Here is a 22,493-nt window from a genome sequence, read left to right as displayed (position 1 = left end):
CTGCATGGTGGTTTTAATACAACTGCCTGCATGTTATTCACAAAGTCACATTCTGCATTATTCTACATTGATGTGAGAAAAACATGAATGGGGTGACTTTCTACAGCGGTTCTTTTTCTCTTTCAATATTAATAGGACCAGCTAAAAAACATCAATTGTTCATTGGAAAGTTTGCAATTTTAAAAAAAATTCTCATCAAAAATTGAAATGACAATTGATTTTCCCTCCCCATTTACTCCCTTTTTTCCTTTGTCCTTTTTTATTATTTTTTTTATCAAAACACAAAATTTCCATGAACCTACCCTTTTCCATCAAAAATGTTTTCAATGTAAATATTTTGACTGGCTCTAGTTATTTCTTTTTCCATACCATGCTAAGAAGCCCTAAACAAAACCCTGCCTTCCAGTTAAAATGAGTGTTAGCTGAGGTCCAGATCCAAAATCCATTGATGTCAAAGGAGAAACTCCGAATGGCTTCAGGGTGCTTTGCATCAGACTCTAAAGTGGGATCAGTTTCCAGTGATCCTGCCTCACTAGATGCAGAGTTCCTCCTAGATACTGATAAATTATAGACCTAGACACCCACTACATCTCTGTTTCCCACTGTCTAGAACAGTGGTTCCCAAACATTGGGATGTGTTGCCAATACTGGTACTTCAGGTTTTGTGAATGGCTCCCCTAACTTTCCCCTTTCCTCTGTTCATTATAAGCCTCTATGTTGGGTCCCATTTCACGGCCGATGCACACCTCCCATTCCGCAGTACATGTTATAAACCCTGCTGGTGTTCAGGGAACTCCAAATCCCAGTTGAGTGATCACAGATGAAGGTTTGGAGTAGCTCAAGCTCCAATGTGGTGAGATCAAGAGACTTGGGTTTAAATCAAGCACTGCTGTGACTTAAACTGTTAAACCAAATGGGAGGCGCACAACTGAGGTCTTGAAGCCTGAGCCAGTGTCCACTAGAGTCAATGGAATGATTCCAGTGAGCAGTAGATCAGGCTCTTTGTCTGGTACATTGGTACGGCCCCGTGAAGGTGTGGAAGCACCAGTGTGGAAGGCTCTTTCAGCTTTATGCCCATTGACAATGGTGCTACACGGCTGGTAATGGAGCAACTTGCCCAAAACTTCTTCCTGCTATCATCAAAAAGAAATCACCTCAAGCAGAGAAGGGGAAAGAAAAAAAGAGGAAGAATTACCTGAACAAAAGCCTTTGTCCTGGCTCCTTCCGGATGATATTTAGTTTGTAGTAGTGGCGTAGGGCTCTGGACATTTTCTCATAGGTCATATTTGTTCTGTTCTGTTTGTTCCAAAAGAAAAGCAGTGAGAGACAATTCAGTATGCCCTTCCTAAAGCTTTGGAAGCAGCTATAGAAATACCACAGCTAGGCAAAATGACCATGCTAGTTAAAGAAGCTACCTGCTCTGATCCTCTGCTGTTTGTAGGCCCATCCTGCCTCTCCAGCATTCTATGGTTTTCTTTTCACACAGTGTGATTTGAATGAGGGTGGCTTCCAAAAATGGGGAGAGATTTCTAAATAGGTCACATTGGATTGTGCTCAACAAAGGCCTTCATCACCAGAAGAGACTTCAGTATGAAAGAGAGTATCACTCCATGTAGGACTTACTTTCAGTGAATGGCCTTTTGTAAAAGTTTGTGAACAGCTAAACTTTATTTGACAGCACTCCTTCCTGTTAAAGATGGTGCTTCTCTGGGCTTCCCCTCCATTAATTAGTTAATTTTTAAACAGCACTTTGAAATCTAGAGCCTGTTTCTTGTCTCACTTTTTTCTGGTGTAAATCAGGAATAATTCCACTAACGTGTACATATGTTTACGTTGCAAACCCCCCCCCTCACCCCCCCCCCCCACACTTTGGCACACTGGGAATCTCTGCTCAGGAGAGGCTCATAACTGGAAAAGTAGGAGGTGCATTGGCAGAGCCGTGCTGAGTGTCAGAGGTCTGAAATAAGATACGCTGGCACAGCTGTGTGTGGGAAGTTTGCGCAGTGCTTGCCCATTCTATGCCTGACATGAGCGACTGCCATCAGTCTCTTACTTAACTGAGCCCAGATCCCTCACTCTGGTTTTGTTTTCCAAAAGGGCCCCTGCTTGAGAACGAGACCCCTTTTGTTTGCCCCTCCCATTGAGAGCCAGGGCTGGTTTGGTGATGCTTCAGGGAAGGCTCCAGTGGCAAATGAGAGCGTGAGAATGGCAGTGTTCTACCTGGAAAAGCTGGGTTTTGTTCATCCAAGCCCTTCTGCAGCCAGCACGCTCATTTTCCAGCAGAAGTGCCTATTCCCCAAAGCCTTCATATGCTATAAGGCCAAGATTTTCAAAAGTGGCCTGTCAGACAGTGGGTACTCAACACTTTCTGAAAATCAGGCCCCTTTAAGGTATCTCAAAGTTGGGCACCTAAAACTGAGGCACCCAAATCTCCATTCAAATCTCTCCGATCACAGCCTGGGAGGAGGGACAGGGGGCACGTAGCTCTGCGTGCTGCCCCTCTCTGCAGGCACTGCCCCCAAAGTTCCCATTGGCCACAGTTCCCCCATTCCCGGCCAATGGGAGCTGCGGGGGCGATGCTTGCATGCAGGAGCAGGGTGCGGAGACCCCTATGCGCCCCCTCCCCCATCCCCAGGCCAGGGCAGGCAGGGAGCCTGTCTTAGCGGCAGTCCCACTGCGCCACCAGAGAGCGCGATTGATGGGAGAGTCCCCAGGATCGACCAGTCAATCACAATCGACAGGTTGGTGACCAATGCTTTAAAGCAAACAAATCAGAATCATTCTCAGACAAGGAAGATTCTAACGCTATTGTATTTAGTGTTTCTTACAACATAATATTTTCTCTTCCCAGGCAATAGCTGTTTTATCAATGTGGCAAGGAACGCAGAACAGCTCAGCCTTTGGAAAGAGAAAACAGGCAATGTCTCAGATGAGTCCCCAAGTAGAGATTTCTATTAAGTTGTTAACCTGTGGTTTTCCTAAGAAAGCTCCATGCCAGAGACATTATGGCCCCTTCCAGACATCACTCTAGCTAGCTTGAGCACCCAGTAGGGTCAGACCTAAGGAGGAGGGAGATACCTTCAGAGAGCAGAACTATTACAACCCGAGTCCATATCATTTTCTAGCTAAATGTCTTTACCCACAAACTACCAGGCTCTTTATATAATGCCTGGCTTTCTTTGTTCCCCGCTGATGAAGGTTGGATGCTTTAGATACGTAAACTGATACAAATAGAATGAAAGATTAAACCTTTCCATAAGTATTTTACTTTCTCTTTCTCTCTTTAATGTTTCTGGATGAACTCCAGAATATTACAAATGGCAACATTCCAGGAAAACCCCACCGCTCTTTACCTTGTGGTTTCCCCACAGCCGAGCCAGCCCGTTGGGATCCACTATCCGAAATATTTTGGATTCCTTGTCCTCCCATCGGATGAAGTTTTCGTACCGGCTGTCAGAAAGCAGCTGATAGACGTAATCCCAAAGCAGCCTGCAGTCTGGGAAGAGAAGGGCAAGAAAACATAATTCAGATACTTCTAACAGGGATGAATTTTGGGAGCTCGCAGATCAGCTTGCAGTAAAAAGACAGTGACCCCATTTATGGCTTCATTTCTCAGCCTTCGATGCCCTTGGGATGAAACAAGCCAGTAGCAACCAGAAGTAAAGGCCTGGGATAGTCTGACCAGTGGCAAAAACTTCTCTCTCTCAGATCGATAATGACTGAAAATCATTACCAGCTCTCTGAAATGAGAGGCTGGGCTCAGTCTTATTTCACATAGAGAAGTACCCGTACAACAATAACCACTGACACAATTAGCCTTAACTGACCCCTTTATTGGCTGTCTCTTCAGAGAAGCCAAGGAACCTGCAGCCATGGAGACTAAACTACTGGCTCCCTGCTCCAGGTGGTCACTCCAGGTCAGTGCTAAGGCATACTGGTAGAAGCGTGCACGTTATACCTTTCCTATAGAACAGAAGGTTTCAGTGTTCTACATTATAAAGCTGACACCTTTCACCAGTTCTAAATGTGCTTTTAAAAAAAACAAGCAAGCAACTGGAAAGAAAACCAAAGTACTGTAATTATGTGAGAACAAGAGGTTAAATACCTTCTATTTGGACAATTGAATTAAAATTCCCTCATGGCAAACACTCCTGAGGTCACTAACAGATTTAAATTTTATTAGAGAATATTTAAACAATAAATGGTACAGAAAATTTGAAGCGTCAGTTATTGGTCATTGGGGGTAACATACAGAGTATAGGGGGGATGTTGGTGTTCTGGGGTTGGGCAGCACACATAGTATATACAGACTGCAATGTCCCCAATGAGGAGTGGGTAACTGGTGGGCGGGATCAGGAAACAGTCGATAAGCGGTGAGGGTCTATCACCCATACAGGAAGTAGAGACAGTCATGGTTATAAGTAATTGGGCTGGGTAATGGGGATGGGGTGACCCTCACGTGGTGGGATTCAGTTAGGTTTGGTGGGTTCAGGGCTCAGGGGATAGAGTCCAGCAGAGGGGGTTTGTGGGCACACGAGGTCTCCCCGGCTCACTCTTGGTATTGGCGGTGGCCCGTGATGTGCTCCGTGTAGATGTCCCGGGACCAACTAATAGTGTCCGAGACCATTAGGCGTCTCGGCTTTAGCTTGATGTTTTGAGGCAATCTCTTACGGCAGAAGAAGCCAAGAGGCTGAGCTGCTTCTCCCTTTTTCCTTGAGATGTGTACGTGGCACACACGTACAGCATAATAACAAGCAACTGTGAATTATAGATTCACAATTCCTTGGATAGTCCTGAATAAACCACAAAAGTGCAGGCAGAACCCTAAGATGGCCTCATACTTGCCTTTTATCAGAAAGGCAAAAGAGAAGCACTTCTTCGCAAACAAACCAATGAGAGACAACATGGTTAAAACACAGGCTGAGGCATCAAGAGATGTGGGTTCTAGACCCAGCGCTACAAGTGGCTCACTTCAGCATGTCATTCTACTCTTCTTTGCCTGGGTTTCACTATCCGTTAAAATGGGGATGATAATATGCAGAGTGAGAGAACTTAAAATGGGAGTATTACTAATACACGTGAGTTATGTTAATATGGATAGAGGTATTTTTAGTAGTATTGCCCATTTTAGAAATGTAGGGTCTCTGAAAACCTGTACTAGCTCTAAAACCGGAATTAATGTTGCTGGTGCACCTCTGTACCCTGCCTCATAAGGGATGCTCTGAGGAACAAAGCCTCAGAACTAGCTACGTTTCACACAAATGGCAGCAGCTACTTAGCAAAACTAGTCCCCACAAGCACAGTACCTTGGTGCGCCTCTCTCTTCACTAAATATACTGTTCAATTCAAGGTCTCTCTGCCCTCCATGGAACTGGCCCTGCCTGAGAGGTTGACTCTCTCTCTCTCTGTGACCATGCCTTCCAGAACTGGTACATACCATGAGAACAATGCAACCTAGCATGTTGACTGATACGATGAGGCTTGTGAATGTGGGGCAGAGTTGGCTGAAAATTTTGCAATCGAAGGTTGTATTTGTGTGTGGGGGGGATATTTTTGGGAGAAATTGTTTTAAAAAAAATGATTAATTTTTATTCGCAGAAAATTCTTCATTCCATTTGAAATTTTCTCCTGTTTGATTAAAAACAATAATTCAGTTTTTCATTAAAAACTGGAGTATTTTTGCAGAAAATTTCAGAGGGGAAAAAAACCTAAAGCGTTTTTCCTAATTTCCCACAAAACAGCAACTGGCATGCTCTGTTTTGCATGACATGGACCCTTGAAACTCACTCTCACTGGAGATAAGAGCAAGCTGCAGGCCTTCCGGCAATCACAACTATGATACTTAAATGGGATCCATCACTGTAGTATCTGACCACCTCATAATCTGTAACATATTTACCCTCGCATTCCCCCTGTGAGGCAGGGCAGTGCTATTATTCCTATTTTTACAGATGGACCACCGAGGCACAGACAGACTAAGGCCTCTATTCACAAAGATACTTACTGCCTCCTCCTCTGACTATGCAAGAAACACCATAGGCGCCTGGAATCAGGTGGCTGGTTCCTGTTCGTGGATTGCTAAGCAGAAATAGGCACCTCTCTGCAACCTGTACTTAGGTGCCTAACTCCAAGAGAGATCCAGGGCTTAAGCCACACCTGTCTAGTTGGCATCTCCCACTGGCTGGCTTAGGCAGGTCCCTGCGTACTCTGCTGGCTTTGTGGAGTGCATTCTAAGGCACCTATCTCCCCCCATTCATTGTCTAGGGAGCGTAGGTGGATCAGTGTTGTGTAGATCAGTGTTGTTCCTGTGATTTTTCTAGGCGCCACGATGCTCAATGTTGCAATGCTTCATTCCCTTTGTGGATCCCATCTTAAGTGACTTCCGGGAGGTCATACAGGAAGTCTATGGCTGAGCAGAGAATTGAATCTTAGCCTCTCAAATCCTGGGCTAGCACCATAACTACTGCATGATCCTCCGCTCATGAACGGATCACAGAATCCAGTTAGTCAAGTACCTTTTCTGTCAATAACACTTCACATGCCAGCCTCACCCTCTTACATTTACAATTTTTTTTTTTAAATGTCAGTAAATTAAACTGCCTATTCCTGTTTTCTCCTACAGGCAATGAAGGAAGGAAAACTCTGTTTTTGAATTTGGTTTTGGTAATTATTTGGGAGGTGCTTGTTTATAAAACAGTGGAGGCCCATGTAAGTACCTAAAGAGACAGATAATTCATTACTATTTATGAAAAACATTCAGCTCTTTCAGTGGAAGACACTATGGCAAAACAAATGTTAATACAGGAATCTTAATTTAAAAAAAAATCCCCCTCCCCCCGTCCTGTTTGTTCTCTCTGTTTCTTCCACTCCCCTCCTGGCTCTGATCTTCCAGAGCATTGTTTTTACCCTTGTTTGATCATTCATGGATATAATGTTCCACCCTGTGAACTACCAGTTTTTTTTCCTATATGGGCTGTGGTATGTTTAGCAATACAACCTGCACATTCTAGTCCCTTTTACACTAACTGAAATGTAGGCACAGGTACTGCAGGATGAAAATACACCTCTGCCTAACAGGAAGCTTTCAAAAATTGAGTAGCTAGTGGAGATTGCTGAGGGTAGACTCAGCATTGGCCTAACTCTGCTCCCACTGAAGTCAATGGAAGTTGACTTCAGTGGAAGTGAACTTAGATCACCGTCAGCACTTCTGAAAATTCGACCCTGAAGCTGTACAGAGAAGTACTCTTTTTTAGTTATATATTAGAGTGGAATAATCTATACTGTTGTAAGAATTACTGAAGAGGCAAAACCTTTATCCCTGAAGGTACATTGTATCCCTAATCCACTGGGATTATTTCAGTCTGTTGTATCCTTTACAAGAAGATTGGGATAGGGCACCTGCACCGGAATGGGTGAGCGGTACATTACCACGTCTCTGCTTTGACAAACTCTGATTGCAGACCTTATGATTCACATTTATAGGACTCTGCTGACATTTGGCTGACCCAAAATTTTACACATAACCTTGATTTACGTTTTTGTGTCCTTTAGAATTTCTGATACTGGGTACTTCTCTTTTCCAAATCATTTTGAGTGAGTGCAGACTTCAGGTATCTTGAACAGCATTGATTATATATATATCTTTCATTTATGGGATGTATGATAGTAGGCTAGCAAGTCGTATGTTGGCACAGTTTTGCTGTCCAATTTCTTCTATTTTATGAATAAACATAAATGGCCAATACTTGCTTCCATTGAAGTTAAGGGAGAAACTCCCATTGCCTTAAATACAAGGGATTGGGCCTCAAAGAAGGTTTTTAACTCTCCTGTCCATCTGTACTACATGGCAAGGTAATTAAGAAATCGGGTAATTACCAGGGTAATTAAGACAAACTAGCTTTACAGATGGAGTTATATGACCATGGTTTATTTTTGTAAAATCTAGAAAATTTCTCCAAAAGTGCTTTTCTGTACAAGTGACATTAAAAATGATGTTATAGTACACCTCTACTCCGATATAACCCTGTCCTTGGCAGCCAAAAAATCTTACCGCGTTATAAGTGAAACCGCGTTATATCGAACTTGCTTTGATCCGCCGGAGCATGCAGCCCCGCCCCCCCCCCGGAGCGCTGCTTTACCGCATTATATCCGAATTCGTGTTATATCGGGTCACGTTATATCGGGGTAGAGGTGTATAAAGTTTTTAACTGGGCTTAGAATGATTTACATAGCTCACCCCTGGCTCTGCCACACAGGCTTATTGCAGCAATTCCAGTAAAAGCTTTGTACCACATATATTCTCTTGATCTAAGTTCTGTTTGTAGTTCTGTCATAAACTTCCATTGTGACCCTCAGCAAGTCAACTATCCTATCTGTTGCCTCATTATCCACATCTGCAATATGGGGATGATAATATTTTCCTGCCTTGTAAGTTTAATTAATTAATGTTTGTAGCTCCTCAAATGGAAGCCATTGTTGAAGTACAGAAGTAGATTATAGCTCTCTGTACATTATTATCTAGCTATATCTCTGCCTGTATGTATTTCTGGATATATGCGTGAATGAGGTGTGAGATGTAAACCGTTCCTAAAATCTATTAAGAGCTGATAGCAATGCCAGCTAGTCTTCCTTAGATTTGCAATAAGGTTTCATATTGTACCTAAAACTTGAGTGTCATGACAATTTGTGCATTCTGTATGTATGGTCAGCCTTGACCAGAGAACACTAGGGGCTGAAGGTTGTAACTTATGATATTGGAAAGGGACTTTTGTGTGACTTCCTCAAATGGTAGCATATCTGACCAGTGACCTTGATGTCGCAATAACTAGGTCACTCTTAAACATACCCATTCTTGGAACAGGTAACACTGCTAGTAACCTGGCTAAGATTCTTAGGTGCACAGAATATAGATTTTTCACTAGGTTATATGATATTTCACTAGAGATAAGTAAGGGAGTCACTCTTATGGTACTATAGGTCCCATGGCCAAGAAACCGAGCTCTCTCTCTTACGCACTGGGTATCCACTGCTGAAATCCTCTTCCTTTGGTTAAAGAGAAATATTTCTATTTCCACCAATATCTCACACTGCAGAGCATTATATACATTTGTTTAGTACAGATCGCTCACTCACATGGAAGTCAATATGGCTTTATAGAAACATAGATCATGCCAAAGAAACTTAGTTAAGGAGTCAATGAAGTTACGACAATATATACCAGCTGTCTGCCCCTTGCTGTATAGATTAGTCCAAACTTTCTCTGGCATAATCTATTTTTTTTTACTTAAATGGAGCTACGATAATTTATACCAGCTCAGGATCTCTCCCAGATGTCCACCATTTCTCTAACAAAATGATAGCTTGTGGGCAAGCACATTGGTTTCCAGTTTACATCCACACACAAACCTCTGTCCACAACCAAGGCTAATGCATGGTTGTTGCTCAACCCAGTTACAGAAACTTTTAGAACAAAAAGGGAAATTCTACTGTGGGGTTTACTGCTACATTAAGACAAATACTGAGACTGGATTTTCAAAAGGGCCGTCTAATTTCGTGACCATTAAAAACCATCTGTTGCGATGTCAGCAAAAATAATAAAAGTAATCTAATCTCATACTTCAGGGTATAAAATAATTATTTGGGGGACGAGGGAAGTCAACAAGGAATCAAGAAACCTTTCTCACCCTCTCTACAGAAGAGAGAGAGCGTATGTGTGTGAGAGAGAAAAAGTGTACACAGGCTTGACAGACTACTATTTCTGCAGTTCAGTAAAATCAAAGCTGAGGAGAAGGTTGCCAGATTTTACAATACAACAGGCCTTACATGGCTTTTGTCTTGCACCCAGATACAAGGGTGACAAACTCAGGAGAGAGACTAGAATCTGGAACTGTGCTGCATGCAGTCATGAGGGTAGGGCTGGGCAGGGAACAGAGAAGAGGAAGTCTGGGTTCATCCGGCTGGGAATGGGAACGTGGGGGTGGGAGGCTCAAAGGCGTTTGGCCTTTGCATTGTGTTTGTGGAAAGATGGCAGGGAGCTCAAAATCAGCCTGTGTAAGAAGCATGCCAGGAACTGGGAAACGGGGTAACTGAAACTCACACCCACGAGGCATCGAAGATGAAACCAACAGCAGAAATGTAACTGCTGCTCTGCTCTCTGTTGTTTGTCTTGCTGCAACAAAGGAATTCACATCCTAACAAGCACACTGAAGGCAAAGCACTTCATACAAGGCATAGTGCCCCACACCAAACAGGTATTTCCAGTATAGATGTCAGGTGTTGTTTCCTCCCCCGCTAAAACACTCATTTTAACTTAGTCCCTAAAGAAATCTCCCTCAGAGCTCTCATGGCTTTTTGTCAACTGTTCTCACGGGAAAAGAGGGCAGGGACGAAGAAAGAGTGGGATTCAAGCCAAACCTGATGGAATATTCCTGGGCAAAATGGAAGTTCTCCCCCAAATGCTCAGTATGGCCCAATCTTATTCAACATCAGGAAACCCTGAAAGTGGCTCAATAGCCAAATGTAGTACAGGAAAGGATTAAGGGACAAAGGCTCTTCAAGATTATTAAAAATATCTCAGATGAGTGAGAAAGCGAGGGCAACTTCACTTAAAAGAGAACCCTCCCAACAATGGTCGTGCTTTTGACTGTACAGTGCAAAAAGCTCCAGTGTTTTACACTAGGGGCCCTATTTACCTCTAGGTTGTCTCCAATAGTAACCTGACCTGCAGATTCACAACCATAGAAAATTCAGCTGGAGGGATCACAACAGCACAAGACACTCACAGTCCCGCTCCGCCAGAGAGCCTGGAGCTCTCTACAGAGTGAACATAGCCAGGGCTCTGCTGATACACCTCATCCCCTGGAAGTCCCTCCTGGAAGAGAGGATGCAGTGCGGATGCAGTAAATTACATATACCCTCCCCTGGCAGAACCCCTGCGGAGAATGACAGTAGAAATACTCCCTGACTCTCAGCAGGGGTTAATCTTGTCATGGGGCACAGCTGACACCCACAACACAGAGGGGTACAACATGAAGGCTTTGAGGCCTTGGCCATATGCAGTTTAACTGGTGTGAATTGAAACCAATTTAGTTCAACTGGTGCAAACATTTTGATTCTGGTTTAAACCAAGTTTATTTCAGTTTAGTTTAAGCTTATTAAACCTAAGCCACTCCTAAGGCTACGTCTACACTACGGACCTTACAGCGGCACAGCTGTACTGCTGCAGCTGCGCCTTTGTAAGGTCTCCTGTGTAGCTGCTCTATGACAGGGGCAGAGTTTTCTCTCCTGCTGGCTTAACTCAACCACCCCCGATGAGCGGCAGTAGCTATGTCGGTGGGAGAGCAAAAGTGCTAGTGTAGACAAAGCCTAAATCAAATAAGTGTGTCCACACAGGACTGTTAACTGTTGACAAGGCTTGAGGTACTGAAGTGAATCTAGTCCAGGAGTGCACAATGTTCAGTCTAGGGAGCTAGATCGCTGTGAGGTACTGAACGCCTCCTGTGAAGGGTTTCGCACCCAGTTGACTTCAGTGGGGATCTACTTATCCCATCTGTCTAGCTATGGTATTTGTGGAGTGTTAGTCACCATAACACCTAGGCACTGAAGCACAGTAGAATGAGAGATGCTGAAGATGCAAAAATAAATACTATTGTTGCTTCTGACTTCCGATCTCACCAGAACAGGACCATAATCTAATCTGTGCCCCCTGTAACTACAGGGATAGGACAAAGGCTGACCAGATGCGGGATGCTACTGCAGGTGAAATCAAACAACAAGCAATTTCTATTCATTTATCAAGTGACAAAAGCTGAACTGAAAAAAGACACTCTTATACTGAAATGAGAGTGTCGACACAGGGAATATACTGATATAACTATATCAGTTGAAATTCACACCCTAGGTTATACTGAAAAAAAATTTCCCATGCAGACCTTGCCTTATGGCCTCATTCACATCACTCTGGCTGTGCAAAGGGGCCTTGGGGTATGTCTATACTTAAACTGTTACAACAACATAGCTGCAGCTATGCCTCTATAGTCCTTTAGTGCAGATGCTACCATGCCGACGGGAGAGGTTCTCCATCAGTGTAAGTAATCCACCTCCCTGAGAGGTGGTAGCTAGGTCAATGGAACAATTCATCTATCAACCTAGTGCTGTATACACCAGGGAATAGGTCTGCATAGCTTTGTCTTTCAGGGGTTTGGATTTTTCACATCCCTGGCAGATGTAGCTATGAAGATGTGAGTTCTCAACGTAGACCAGCCCTTACAGTGTGTGTAAATTACAGTGTAAAGGGGCCCCCGTGTAAATGAGGCCAGGTCTACATGACACACTTACTTCTGTATAACTGTCACTCAGGGGTATGAAAAATCCACACTCCTAAGTGACGTAGTTAATCCGACCGTAACCCCCTGTGTAGACAGTGCTAAGCCCGGAGAGCTTCTCCCATTGACATAGCTACCGCCTCTCGTGGAGATAGTCATTAAGCCGACAGGAGATCTCCCATCGGCTTAGAGCATCTTTACCAGAAGTGCTACAGTGGCGCAGCTGCATTGGTGCAAGTTTGTAGTGTAGACCTGCCCTCAGAATCAGGCGCTTAAGTCTATAATTCAATGGCAAGTATTTAAACAAGGCCAACGATCTTTTCGTTGGATGGCACAGTTGAGGGGAAAGAGTCACAGGCCACGTCCTTGATAAAAGTGATTCTTCTGCAGTGGTGTTAGCAACATTAGGCATTGTTTTCACTGCTAAAAAGGGGGTATTTTTTACTTGATGGTAACTAACACATGCGAGGTAGCTTGAGGTTAAAAACAAAGTGAAGATAAGGCACTTAAGTTTTAGGTGAGGTAATTTGTGGATGGGACATAAGGCTGTTAACCTCACAATTTACCTTATAGTAAAACTGCAGTGTCTGGTCTTTACTATGTTTTTACCTCAGGATAGCTCAGGAAAGTTAATTACCCCTGAGGTAAAAACAATACACCTCTTTTGGCAGTGAAGACCAGGTCTTAGTGTAAACACTAGCTGCTGACACCATTCTCAGTACTGGGCCGTCTAACCCTGCTGGGAGGAAATCTAATCAACACAGTGCTGAAAATTGAGTTGGCAGCCAAAACCCTGCGTGAAGTCAGGCTCCCACACTGCTACACTGGTACAACTGTGAGTAGTTTTTCAAAAATGTCCCTCATGTAGATAAGGGTACAGATTGCAGAGTCAAATCTGAATAGCTTGAACTGTCAACATTTCTCTCTTGCAAAGAAAAGAAGATCACTGAGTTACAGCTTGCAAGACAGTTCACTGTCTAGCATCTCAGTTTGCACAATGAAGTTAACACTTTCACTTGCTCAGTGGCAAGGTGAGCTGGAGAGGGGAGGAGCAGCAATCATATCTGACAGCTAAGTACATAATTGAATGGAGAGCCTGAGGGCTTGTCTTCACAGGGAAACTGACTAGAATAGCTATTCCAGCATAATTATTCTGCAATATCTCCCTGCATGACACTCTGTTGCAAAATAACAGTGACTGTCTACTTCATTCAGAAAGCAGAGTAATTATTCCAGAATAAAAACACTTTCATTCCAGAACAGTGTCCACACAAGGGAGTTATTCTGGAATAGTTAACATGAGAATGGCCTTTCTGGGTCAGACCAAAGGTCCATCCAGCCCAGTATCCTGTCTATTGACAGTGACCAATGCCAGGTGCCCCAGAGGGAGTGAACCTAACAGGTAATGATCAAGTGATCTCTCTGCTGCCATCCATCTCCACCCTCTGACAAACAGAGGCTACGGACACAGTTCCTTACCCATCCTGGCTAATAGTCATTAATGGACTTAACCTCCATGAATTTATCTAGTTCTCTTTTAAACCCTGTTATAGTCCTAGCCTTCACAACCTCCTCAGGCAAGGAGTTCCACCGGTTAATTGTGCATTGTGTGAAGAATTTCCTTTTATTTGTTTTAAACCTGCTGCCCATTAATTTCATTTGGTGGCCCCTAGTTCTTATATTATGGGAACAAGTAAATAACTTTTCCTTATTCACTTTCTCCACACCACTCGTGATTTTATATACCTCTATCATATCCCCCCTTAGTCTCCTTTTTTCCAAGCTGAAAAGTCCTAGCCTCTTTAATCTCTTCTCATATGGGACCTGTTCCAAACCCCTAATCATTTTAGTTGCCCTTCTCTGAACCTTTTCTAATGCCAGTATATCTTTTTTGAGATGAGGAGACCACATCTGTATGCAGTATTCAAGATGTGGGCGTACCACGGATTTATATAAGGGCAATAAGATATTCTCCGCCTTATTCTCTATCCCTTTTTGAATGATTCCTAACATCCTGTTTGCTTTTTTGACTGCCGCTGCACACTGCGTGGACGTCTTCAGAGAACTATCCACAATGACTCCAAGATTTCTTTCCTGGTTAGTTGTAGCTAAATTATCCCCCATCATATTGCATGTATAGTTGGGGTTATTTTTCCCAATGTGCATTACTTTACATTTATCCACATTAAATTTCATTTGCCATTTTGTTGCCCAATCACTTAGTTTTGTGAGATCTTTTTGAAGTTCTTCACAGTCTGCTTTGGTCTTAACTATCTTGAGCAGTTTAGTATCATCTGCAAACTTTGCCACCTCACTGTTTACCCCTTTCTCCAGATCCTTTATGAATAAGTTGAATAGGATTAGTCCTAGGACTAACCCTTGGGGAACACCACTAGTTACCCCTCTCCATTCTGAAAATCTACCATTTATTCCTATCCTTTGCTCCCTATCTTTTAACCAGTTCTCAATCCATGCAGCTGGGCATAAAATCTTGGTGTTGATGTTAATAACACAAGTCCCATTGACTTCAAGAGTGCTAGGATTTTATCCTGCAGTGGCCCAGGCTCCCATCACAAGTATTGTGTCTCCCATAGGCACAATGCTTGCAGGAGCTCCCGCCAAGACACTGCCCCCTGATCATCCCCCATGCCATGTGGTAGTGCCTTTAAAGCACAATCTAGCTGTCAACCGTTTGATAACATACCTTCCCAGTATATTTGAATAAGTATTAATTCCAGAGCTTTTAAAGCTCTGTTTTTTATTATACACTCACAGGATTAATTTTACACAGTCTATTGAATATTGACGTGTCTCACTGAAACATGTAAAAAATAAAATAAAACTACAAATACAGCTATAGGGTTTGATTCTGATCTCACACTATTTATACACGTATGTGGCTCTATTGACTTCAGTGGAGTTATTCCTGATTTACACCAGCGACAGTGAGAAATATGCCCATGTTTTGCATAAATAGAAGATAGATGGACCTGATTTTCTTGCAAATTAAGGCCTCTTTACACTCTTGGTAGCATAATGGGGCCTTAAATGGAGTGTAAGTGTAGCATATGCCCACTTTAAGAACTCTTTACCCTTTCAGAGCAGCAGATGAGAGTTGGGCCCTACAGTTGCTGAAAAGAGAAAGTATTTTATCATCAGTCAAATTAGTGTTTTGAGAAATGATGTTACACAAATTTGTAAAACAGATTAATCATCCAGCAGGTGGAGGTCATTATTTTGTCTGACAGACTATCCAGCATTCTATTGATTGGGTTTCTGAAAACAGGATGTTTGTGGATAATGGCAAAGGAAAACAACATTTTCTTTTCAGCAACAAATAACTGTGTATAGGTTTTTTTTCTTTTTTGGGGGGTTAGGGGGTGTTAAATTTTAAATGAGGAGGGTTTAGGGCCAAATTCTGCTCTGATTCCCACCTTTTGCAAACTCACGGTAGTGGGAGGGTGTAAACCAGGGTAGAATTTGGCCTCTGATATTTTAAAATTTAAATATGTTTTTATTTTGGGGATGACATTTTTTTAGAGCAGTCTCTATTTTAACAGACTCATTTGCAGACTCCCAGCCTCTACTTGTGGGCACAGAGCATGCTCACAGTTGCACAGACATTTTTTATGCACTAGCACCTACACACAGGGGTAATGGATTCTTCCTGCGCATACAGGGACACAACGATCACCTGCAAAATCAATTTCTTCATGCAAAAATGCCATATTTGCCTAGATAGTCACCATGGGTCAACTCTACCCCTTCTGAAGCTGTTTGCCCTTTTTTCATGTTATGCAGTAGTAAGGCCCTTATCTATTTGTGAATAGTTGAGAAGACCCTCCTTTGTTCACTAACCTACTCACAACACTAAGGATTTAGGATGGCTTTCTGGAATTCCTCGGTGTTGCTTTGGGGAGTATATACTGGGAAGGCATTGTGGCCTAGTGGATAGGGCACTGCACTGGGACTCAGGGTTCTATTCCCAGCTCTGCCACTAAGCCTGCTGGGTGGTCTTGGGTAAGTCACTTCACCTATATTTGCCTCAGTTTCCCCATCTGTAGAAAGATGCTCAGGTACTATGGTGATGAGCGTAGTAAAAAACCTATATAGAATCGAGTAGATATCGACCTCCTCTGTAAAGTGATTTGCAATCTAGTGAAGAAAAGTGCCATATAAAAGTTAGATGATATTATTATTATAATTCTCAAGGTTCTTTTAAGTCAAAGCAGCATCTCTCTCAACATACCAAGCACCTAACCTGACACTGGTAGTATTATGAAGAGAGGGAAACTCAAACTGATAAAGGGTTAATCTTGACATAGAAACAGATTGTGTAAAAAATTAAATGACTTTATGCCAAGTACTCCAGACAGGTAGAAGGAACACATTATTACCAGAACATTTTCTATTAGAGGCCCAGTAATGCTCTCATTGAAGTTAATAGTGAAATTTACTTCCTTTGACTTCCATAGGTATAACCTTAGGCCATTTGTGCTTTTGCACTGAGTAGTATCTGGCTGTAGTGAACAGGAATTCAGAAGTATCCACTGTAAAGAGTTTGTGAGCCTGTAGTGGCCCTCCCTGTGTTTCAGAAACTATCCAAATTTGCCAGAGCATCACAGTATATACATAGCTAGGGCCTTGCATGTTGTATATAATCAAAAACATGGTTATTTTGACCCCATTGCACCTAGGTAGTTCCTTTACATTATGTTTGTTGGGTAAAGAGCAAAGTACACAACACCAGTGCTGACGCTTGTTGCAATGCCCAGCATGCTTTCTTTTGGGGATATCACACCCATCACAGAACCTATACGAGACCAGAGCTGGCTGACAGTAGTACAGGGAATTTTGTTTTATTTTAAAACATTACAGTTTTCCAAAGTTTTACTATATCTTATTTTAGAACTTAAAAACTATTTTAGAGAATGCACACTATTCAAACAAACAAACCCAACCCAAATCTTAAGATTTCCCTCACCCCATTGCACAGCCTGAAGTCTCCAGGAAGGTAGAGTGCTAAGACAATGTCACCAGCAGAGTGCCTGCTCTGACATTACACCAAGCGTACCTGTCAACCTGCTACAGGTTGAATGTGAGACAGAATGTATGATGACACCCAAAAGAAGAGATATAAGAAAGTCATTCAGACAGGAAACTTAAAATACGGTGGGATTCATTCTTGGAATGTAAAGGATTCTACAACTTCTCTTTCAACAGGGTGAGGGTCTATGCTCTACGTTATGTACTAGGTTAGATGATCATAATCATACCTTTTGACCTTAAAATTCATTAATTAATGATTCCTTGTTTCTGATGTAATTATTAACAATAAAAGTGAAGAGGCTCCCAAATCTGTTGCAAGGAATTTTGGGACTCAGTGAGGCCTTAAAATGAGGGACAACTCGGAGGTTTGATACCAAATACAAGCCTGTGCCCCTCACTGGGCCTAGACATTGCAAACCTGACATTTATTTTCTGAAGTAAGCTTTATGTTAGCATAAACGTGTGGAATGTCCTCTTCACTTGGTTATTTGGGGCATTCAGCATATATTTCTAAAGCGGTTGGATTTCCCCCCACCTTGATCTATTTACAGTTCTCTTTTACGCACAAAAAACATTTTCTGTAACCTCAGTTTCCTGATTCAGCAGATGTGATGTCAATTATTTACGATAACAAAAGTGAGACAATGCCTGAGGTTTGTGTGGGATGGAGGTAAATTTGAATCTGTAAAGAAGGACAGTGGGTTAAGTATCACACAGGTTGCCAACTGTTCCTTTTGGTCAGATAATAGAGCAGTGGCAATTGTAGAATTTGGAGATGAACTTTCCTCCCTTACCCACCTCCCCCACAGTGAAGGCATTATGTCAGTAATTATGAGCCATTTTGAGGTTTTTACTGGTCAGTAAATGTCTGGCAAAAGGAATTAAGGGTCTGAGATAAAGACAAAGGCTTTTAAAGTGCTGTCCAGTCATTAATTGACTTGTGGAAACTGCAGAACGGGTCATTAACATTATCATAAAACTTTTTATTTCAGACATTCCAACTTTGCTGCACTGTTGATGGGGCTTTCCCCTCCCTGGACCATTTTAGAACATTTGTTTCTCACCATTCAGAGGCCCATTAACTACTCCATTAGGGCAAGCTCTATTTCAAAGAGTTTTATTTTAAAACTAATTGGGAGTGGATAGAGCTGGGGACTAGGAGACAGGACTCCAGCATTCTAATCCTAGTTCTGCCACTGATTACTTGCTATGTGATCTTGAGCAAGTGACTCTGCACCTCTGCTTACCTACCTGTATAATTGGTTTCAGTAATACTTACCAGCCTCTGCAATGGAAGTTGTGAGGCTTACAAGATGCTTGTACCCTTTTGTAAGATTATAAAAGCCCAAAGGAAGCTCAAAAGGTCCTTCCTAATGATATTACATGGTTCATTAGATTAGTGCATGGCAGACTCTGAATGAAGACCATGGGCTAGAGAATATTGCTTACCTGCTATTCTTCCAATTGGCATTGCATGCTCCTCAGGAGGGGAGACGGACACCATGATGTGGTTCATGTATGCTAACTCTTCCCGGTGGGACAAATTGATAGGCTTTACCTCCCTGTGTAGCCCATCCTCAGACAACCGTGATGGTTTGAATTCTACAGAATGCCTGGGGTTCAGTATCAAAGGGTGCATGATGGGGCTGGGCATCAGCTGGATGACCCTGGTGTTCTCTTGGCGGGGGCTGGAAGGCTTCTGTAGTACTTCAGGAGGAGGCGGGCAGTGGTTGTTTTCTATAGGAGACACTGAGAGAGGGTAGGGCTCTTGATGGTTGTTCTCTTGGTGATGCCTTGTCCCTGGGACCCTATCAGCTGGGGAGAGGCGGCGGATAGTGTTGTCCAATGGGGACTTCAGCGACCGCTGCTCGGGGTCTGGTGACGGTCGATGATTGGTGGTGATAGGCGATCTAGAACGATGCAACAGTTCAATGGTTGGGGGGTTGTGATGGACTGTTTCTGCTGATGGTCTTGAAGGTCTCTGGACAAAGTTGTCTGGGGAGAAAAGGTGAAAAACATAGATCATGATGAATGTGACAGAACCACAGGACCTAACTCAAGATTCAGTGCGTTTCTGGAAAATATGATCTAGCACAAGTTATTGGGTTCCCCCTGAGTGAAATTTAATGGCCTGTGATATACAGGAGGTCATACTAGATGTATTTCAGAGTAACAGCCGTGTTAGTCTGTATCCGCAAAAAGAAGAACAGGAGTACTTGTGGCACCTTAGAGACTAACAAGAAGAAGTGGGCTGTAGTCCACGAAAGCTTATGCTCTAATAAATTTGTTAGTCTCTAAGGTGCCACAAGTACTCCTGTTCTTCTTTATACTAGATGTAGTGTGTTCTGGACCACACCTCTATGAATCTACAAAAAACTCATTGACACATTTTAACATAGTCTTCATTATATCTGAGAGGGAGGGAGTGTTGTCTATGAGAGTAGGAAACTAGTGGTTAGGACATCTCCGTTCTAGTACTAACTCTCCAACGAGTTTCCTGTGTGACCTTGGACAAGTGATCTGTTCTCCCAGAACCTCAGTATCCTCATCTTTAAAAAGAATTACAGTTATTGTTTGCAAAGCATTTTAAGATCCCTTGATGAAAGGTGTTATATAAGTACAAGTTATTATTATTATTCATTTCCCTTTGTGCTACCTTCAAAACTGAACATAAATTTGTCCTAAGCCAACATAACCTGGCTTTCCTACAGTAATTTAATAGTGTGAGCGTCAAAGCCACGTAGGTGGGAAGCACTCCATTAATAGTAGGAAATCAGAGAGGGTGGCAAGAGAAATTTCATACATGGCAGCTTAATGGGGGACGTGTCTTTGTTAGGCCTAACAGCTTTGTTTCTGTGCATATGTTACAAAGACCTGGATACATGTTTTGTCTTTCATGTTACTCTGCCTGCAGGCTCTGTAACTTAAAATTGAAGCCCAGAGCCATCAGCAGTGTGGCTCAAGACATGGGACGAGTACTGGATACATTAGTCATAGAGTTGTAGAAATCAGAGATGGAAAAAAAAAACAAAAACCCTGTTAGATCACCTTGTGAATATCACAGCCTAATGCTTCACTGGCAGGAAGTTTTGACTGATAGCCTAAATTTCACCCGATCACCACCTATAAACCCTCTAGAAGTGTCTCCACCAAGATTTTTCTCTTGTAGGATCATTCCAGATGAAAACTTTTAGAGCATCTGATGCTGGAAAAAACAGTTTGGGTGGACCTTTTGACACTAGCAGCGTCCCTTAAAATTAAAGGTACATGCATCTGATGAAGTGGGTTCTAGCCCACGAAAGCTTATGCCCAAATAAATTTGTTAGTCTCTAAGGTGCCAAAAGGACTCCTCGTTGTTTTTCCTTAAAATGAAGGAGAGCTCAGAAAGCATGGATTTAGAATACCATCCGAAAGGGTTGTTAACATCCACAAACCAAAACATTTGCTTCAATTAACATAAAATAAACTGATTTTGGCTGATGAAGGCCATAGTTTTCTGAGTAGAAAGCTACAAAGAGCAAACAAGGTGGGTGAAATAATATCTTTTACTGGACCAGCTTCTGTCGGTGAGCTTTCAAGCTTACACAGAGCTTGTCTCTCTCACCAACAGAAGTTGGTCCAATAAAAGATATTACCTCACCCACCTTGTCTCTCTAATATCCTGGGACCAACATGGCTATAACAGCCCTGCATACAACAGAGAGCAAAGGCTAACCGGTTTTTATCTAGAAAAACAAAGCTCAAATTTCAGCCCTGTTTGCCAATAGCCTCAGGCGATAAGAGCAGGAAACTGTTAGGCACATGTCAACAATCAAAACAGGTAAATGTGACTGTCTTATTTGTTCACTCATCCACTCTGCTCCTTTAAGAAGGCTTGTTCTCCTTGCTCTCTCCTCCTGTCAAGGGAGAACTGCCCTTTGAAGCTTCTATTCAGGCAGAAAGGAATATATGGGCTCCTTGCCTACCCTGGAATCCATACAAGCTGCAGTAGAGGGATCAGCACCGACCCATGCAAAAGCCTTAACATACAATGCTCTATTGCTGGGAAGATGAAATTCCAGTCAGCACTGGCTCAGTGACCTTAAACTGACTCCTCTGCCCCCCAAAATGGGCACCTACATGATTTGCCAGCAGCCAGCAGTTTCCTTGTGAAGGCCTAGGAAGAAGCTATGCCTGCCTGGAGTTTATTTATGATTCACACACCTGAGGTCATAAACAAGAAAAATGTATTTGTGTAGCTAGTTAGGTTAGGAACAATGAAATGGCAGGAGGAAATGAAACTTACAGATCTAGGCTATGCTCTGACTGCACTGGATGAAAAACAAAGTTTAATAATGGGGCTTCAAAATGGGTTTAAAGTACATTGTGGCCAGAGATGGTTTTGAGTTTGGCCAATTGATATGGAAAGGCCCACATTGCTACATTGCTCAAACATTGTTCAAAAACCATGGCCTGGTCTATGATCCTGCCTAGTGACTTCAGTTTAAACTGTGCTTAAGGAAGAATGTTCAGTGAGCATAGATGGGACCTAACATCCATTAACCACAACCGAAGGAAAACCCATTTAGTAACGACTGCTTCCCCCATACCTGGCCCATGTCATATACAGTGCCCTGTTTTCTACGGGCTGCCCAATTAAACCGCCACATATTCATTCAAATGCATTATGCTCATTCTTGGGCTAGATGAGCAAAGATGCTTGAGAAATGAGAGAGCAACCAGGGACATTGCATTGAGTTCATCCTGATGTCTAGTAGCAGTGCTGTGCTTCTGTATGGGAACTGAGTCTGTGTACTGAGCTGGAGCGGGACTGAACTCAGCCCAGGAGCAGGAAGGAATGCCTCTGTTGCTCTCTACTGAAACCTCTGGTGGAAACATTAAGCAACATTGATGGGCTCCAGAGAGGGGCACCTTCATCCCCCTCCTTCGCCAGGGGACGGGATGCTGCAATAAGGATCCTTTAGTGAAGGGCAATGGATCTCAGAGGACTCCCTCTCAACTCCTCTATCAAACCTAGCAGGACCAGAAAAGGGCTCACTTTGACATCAAATTCCCTTCATCATCCTCTTAATTTGGAAACTGACAGTTAAAACACACTGATGGTCAGATCCGGCTGCCCTT

At 42.8% G+C, this 22,493-nt stretch overlaps 1 protein-coding gene across 3 annotated transcripts in view; it reads right to left on the bottom strand.

The window, feature by feature from the left end:
- ETV6 (ETS variant transcription factor 6) overlaps positions 1–22,493 on the bottom strand; it is a 164,933-nt gene that overhangs the window by 6,152 nt on the left and 136,288 nt on the right. For all 3 annotated transcript variants that reach the window (XM_034784310.1, XM_034784319.1, XM_034784329.1), the window contains 3 exons: positions 18,822–19,367; positions 3,354–3,496; positions 1,196–1,296 (listed from right to left, as the gene is read on the bottom strand). In XM_034784310.1, coding sequence (XP_034640201.1) covers positions 1,196–1,296; positions 3,354–3,496; positions 18,822–19,367 — 790 coding nt within the window. The remainder of the gene's footprint in view (positions 1–1,195; positions 1,297–3,353; positions 3,497–18,821; positions 19,368–22,493) is intronic.

Source organism: Trachemys scripta, chromosome 1 (genome assembly GCF_013100865.1).
Source record: "Trachemys scripta elegans isolate TJP31775 chromosome 1, CAS_Tse_1.0, whole genome shotgun sequence".
In the NCBI taxonomy this organism is placed as follows: Eukaryota; Metazoa; Chordata; order Testudines; family Emydidae; genus Trachemys; species Trachemys scripta.
Note: the sequence above shows the minus strand (reverse complement) of the source record. Positions and strands in the feature narration are given on the sequence as shown.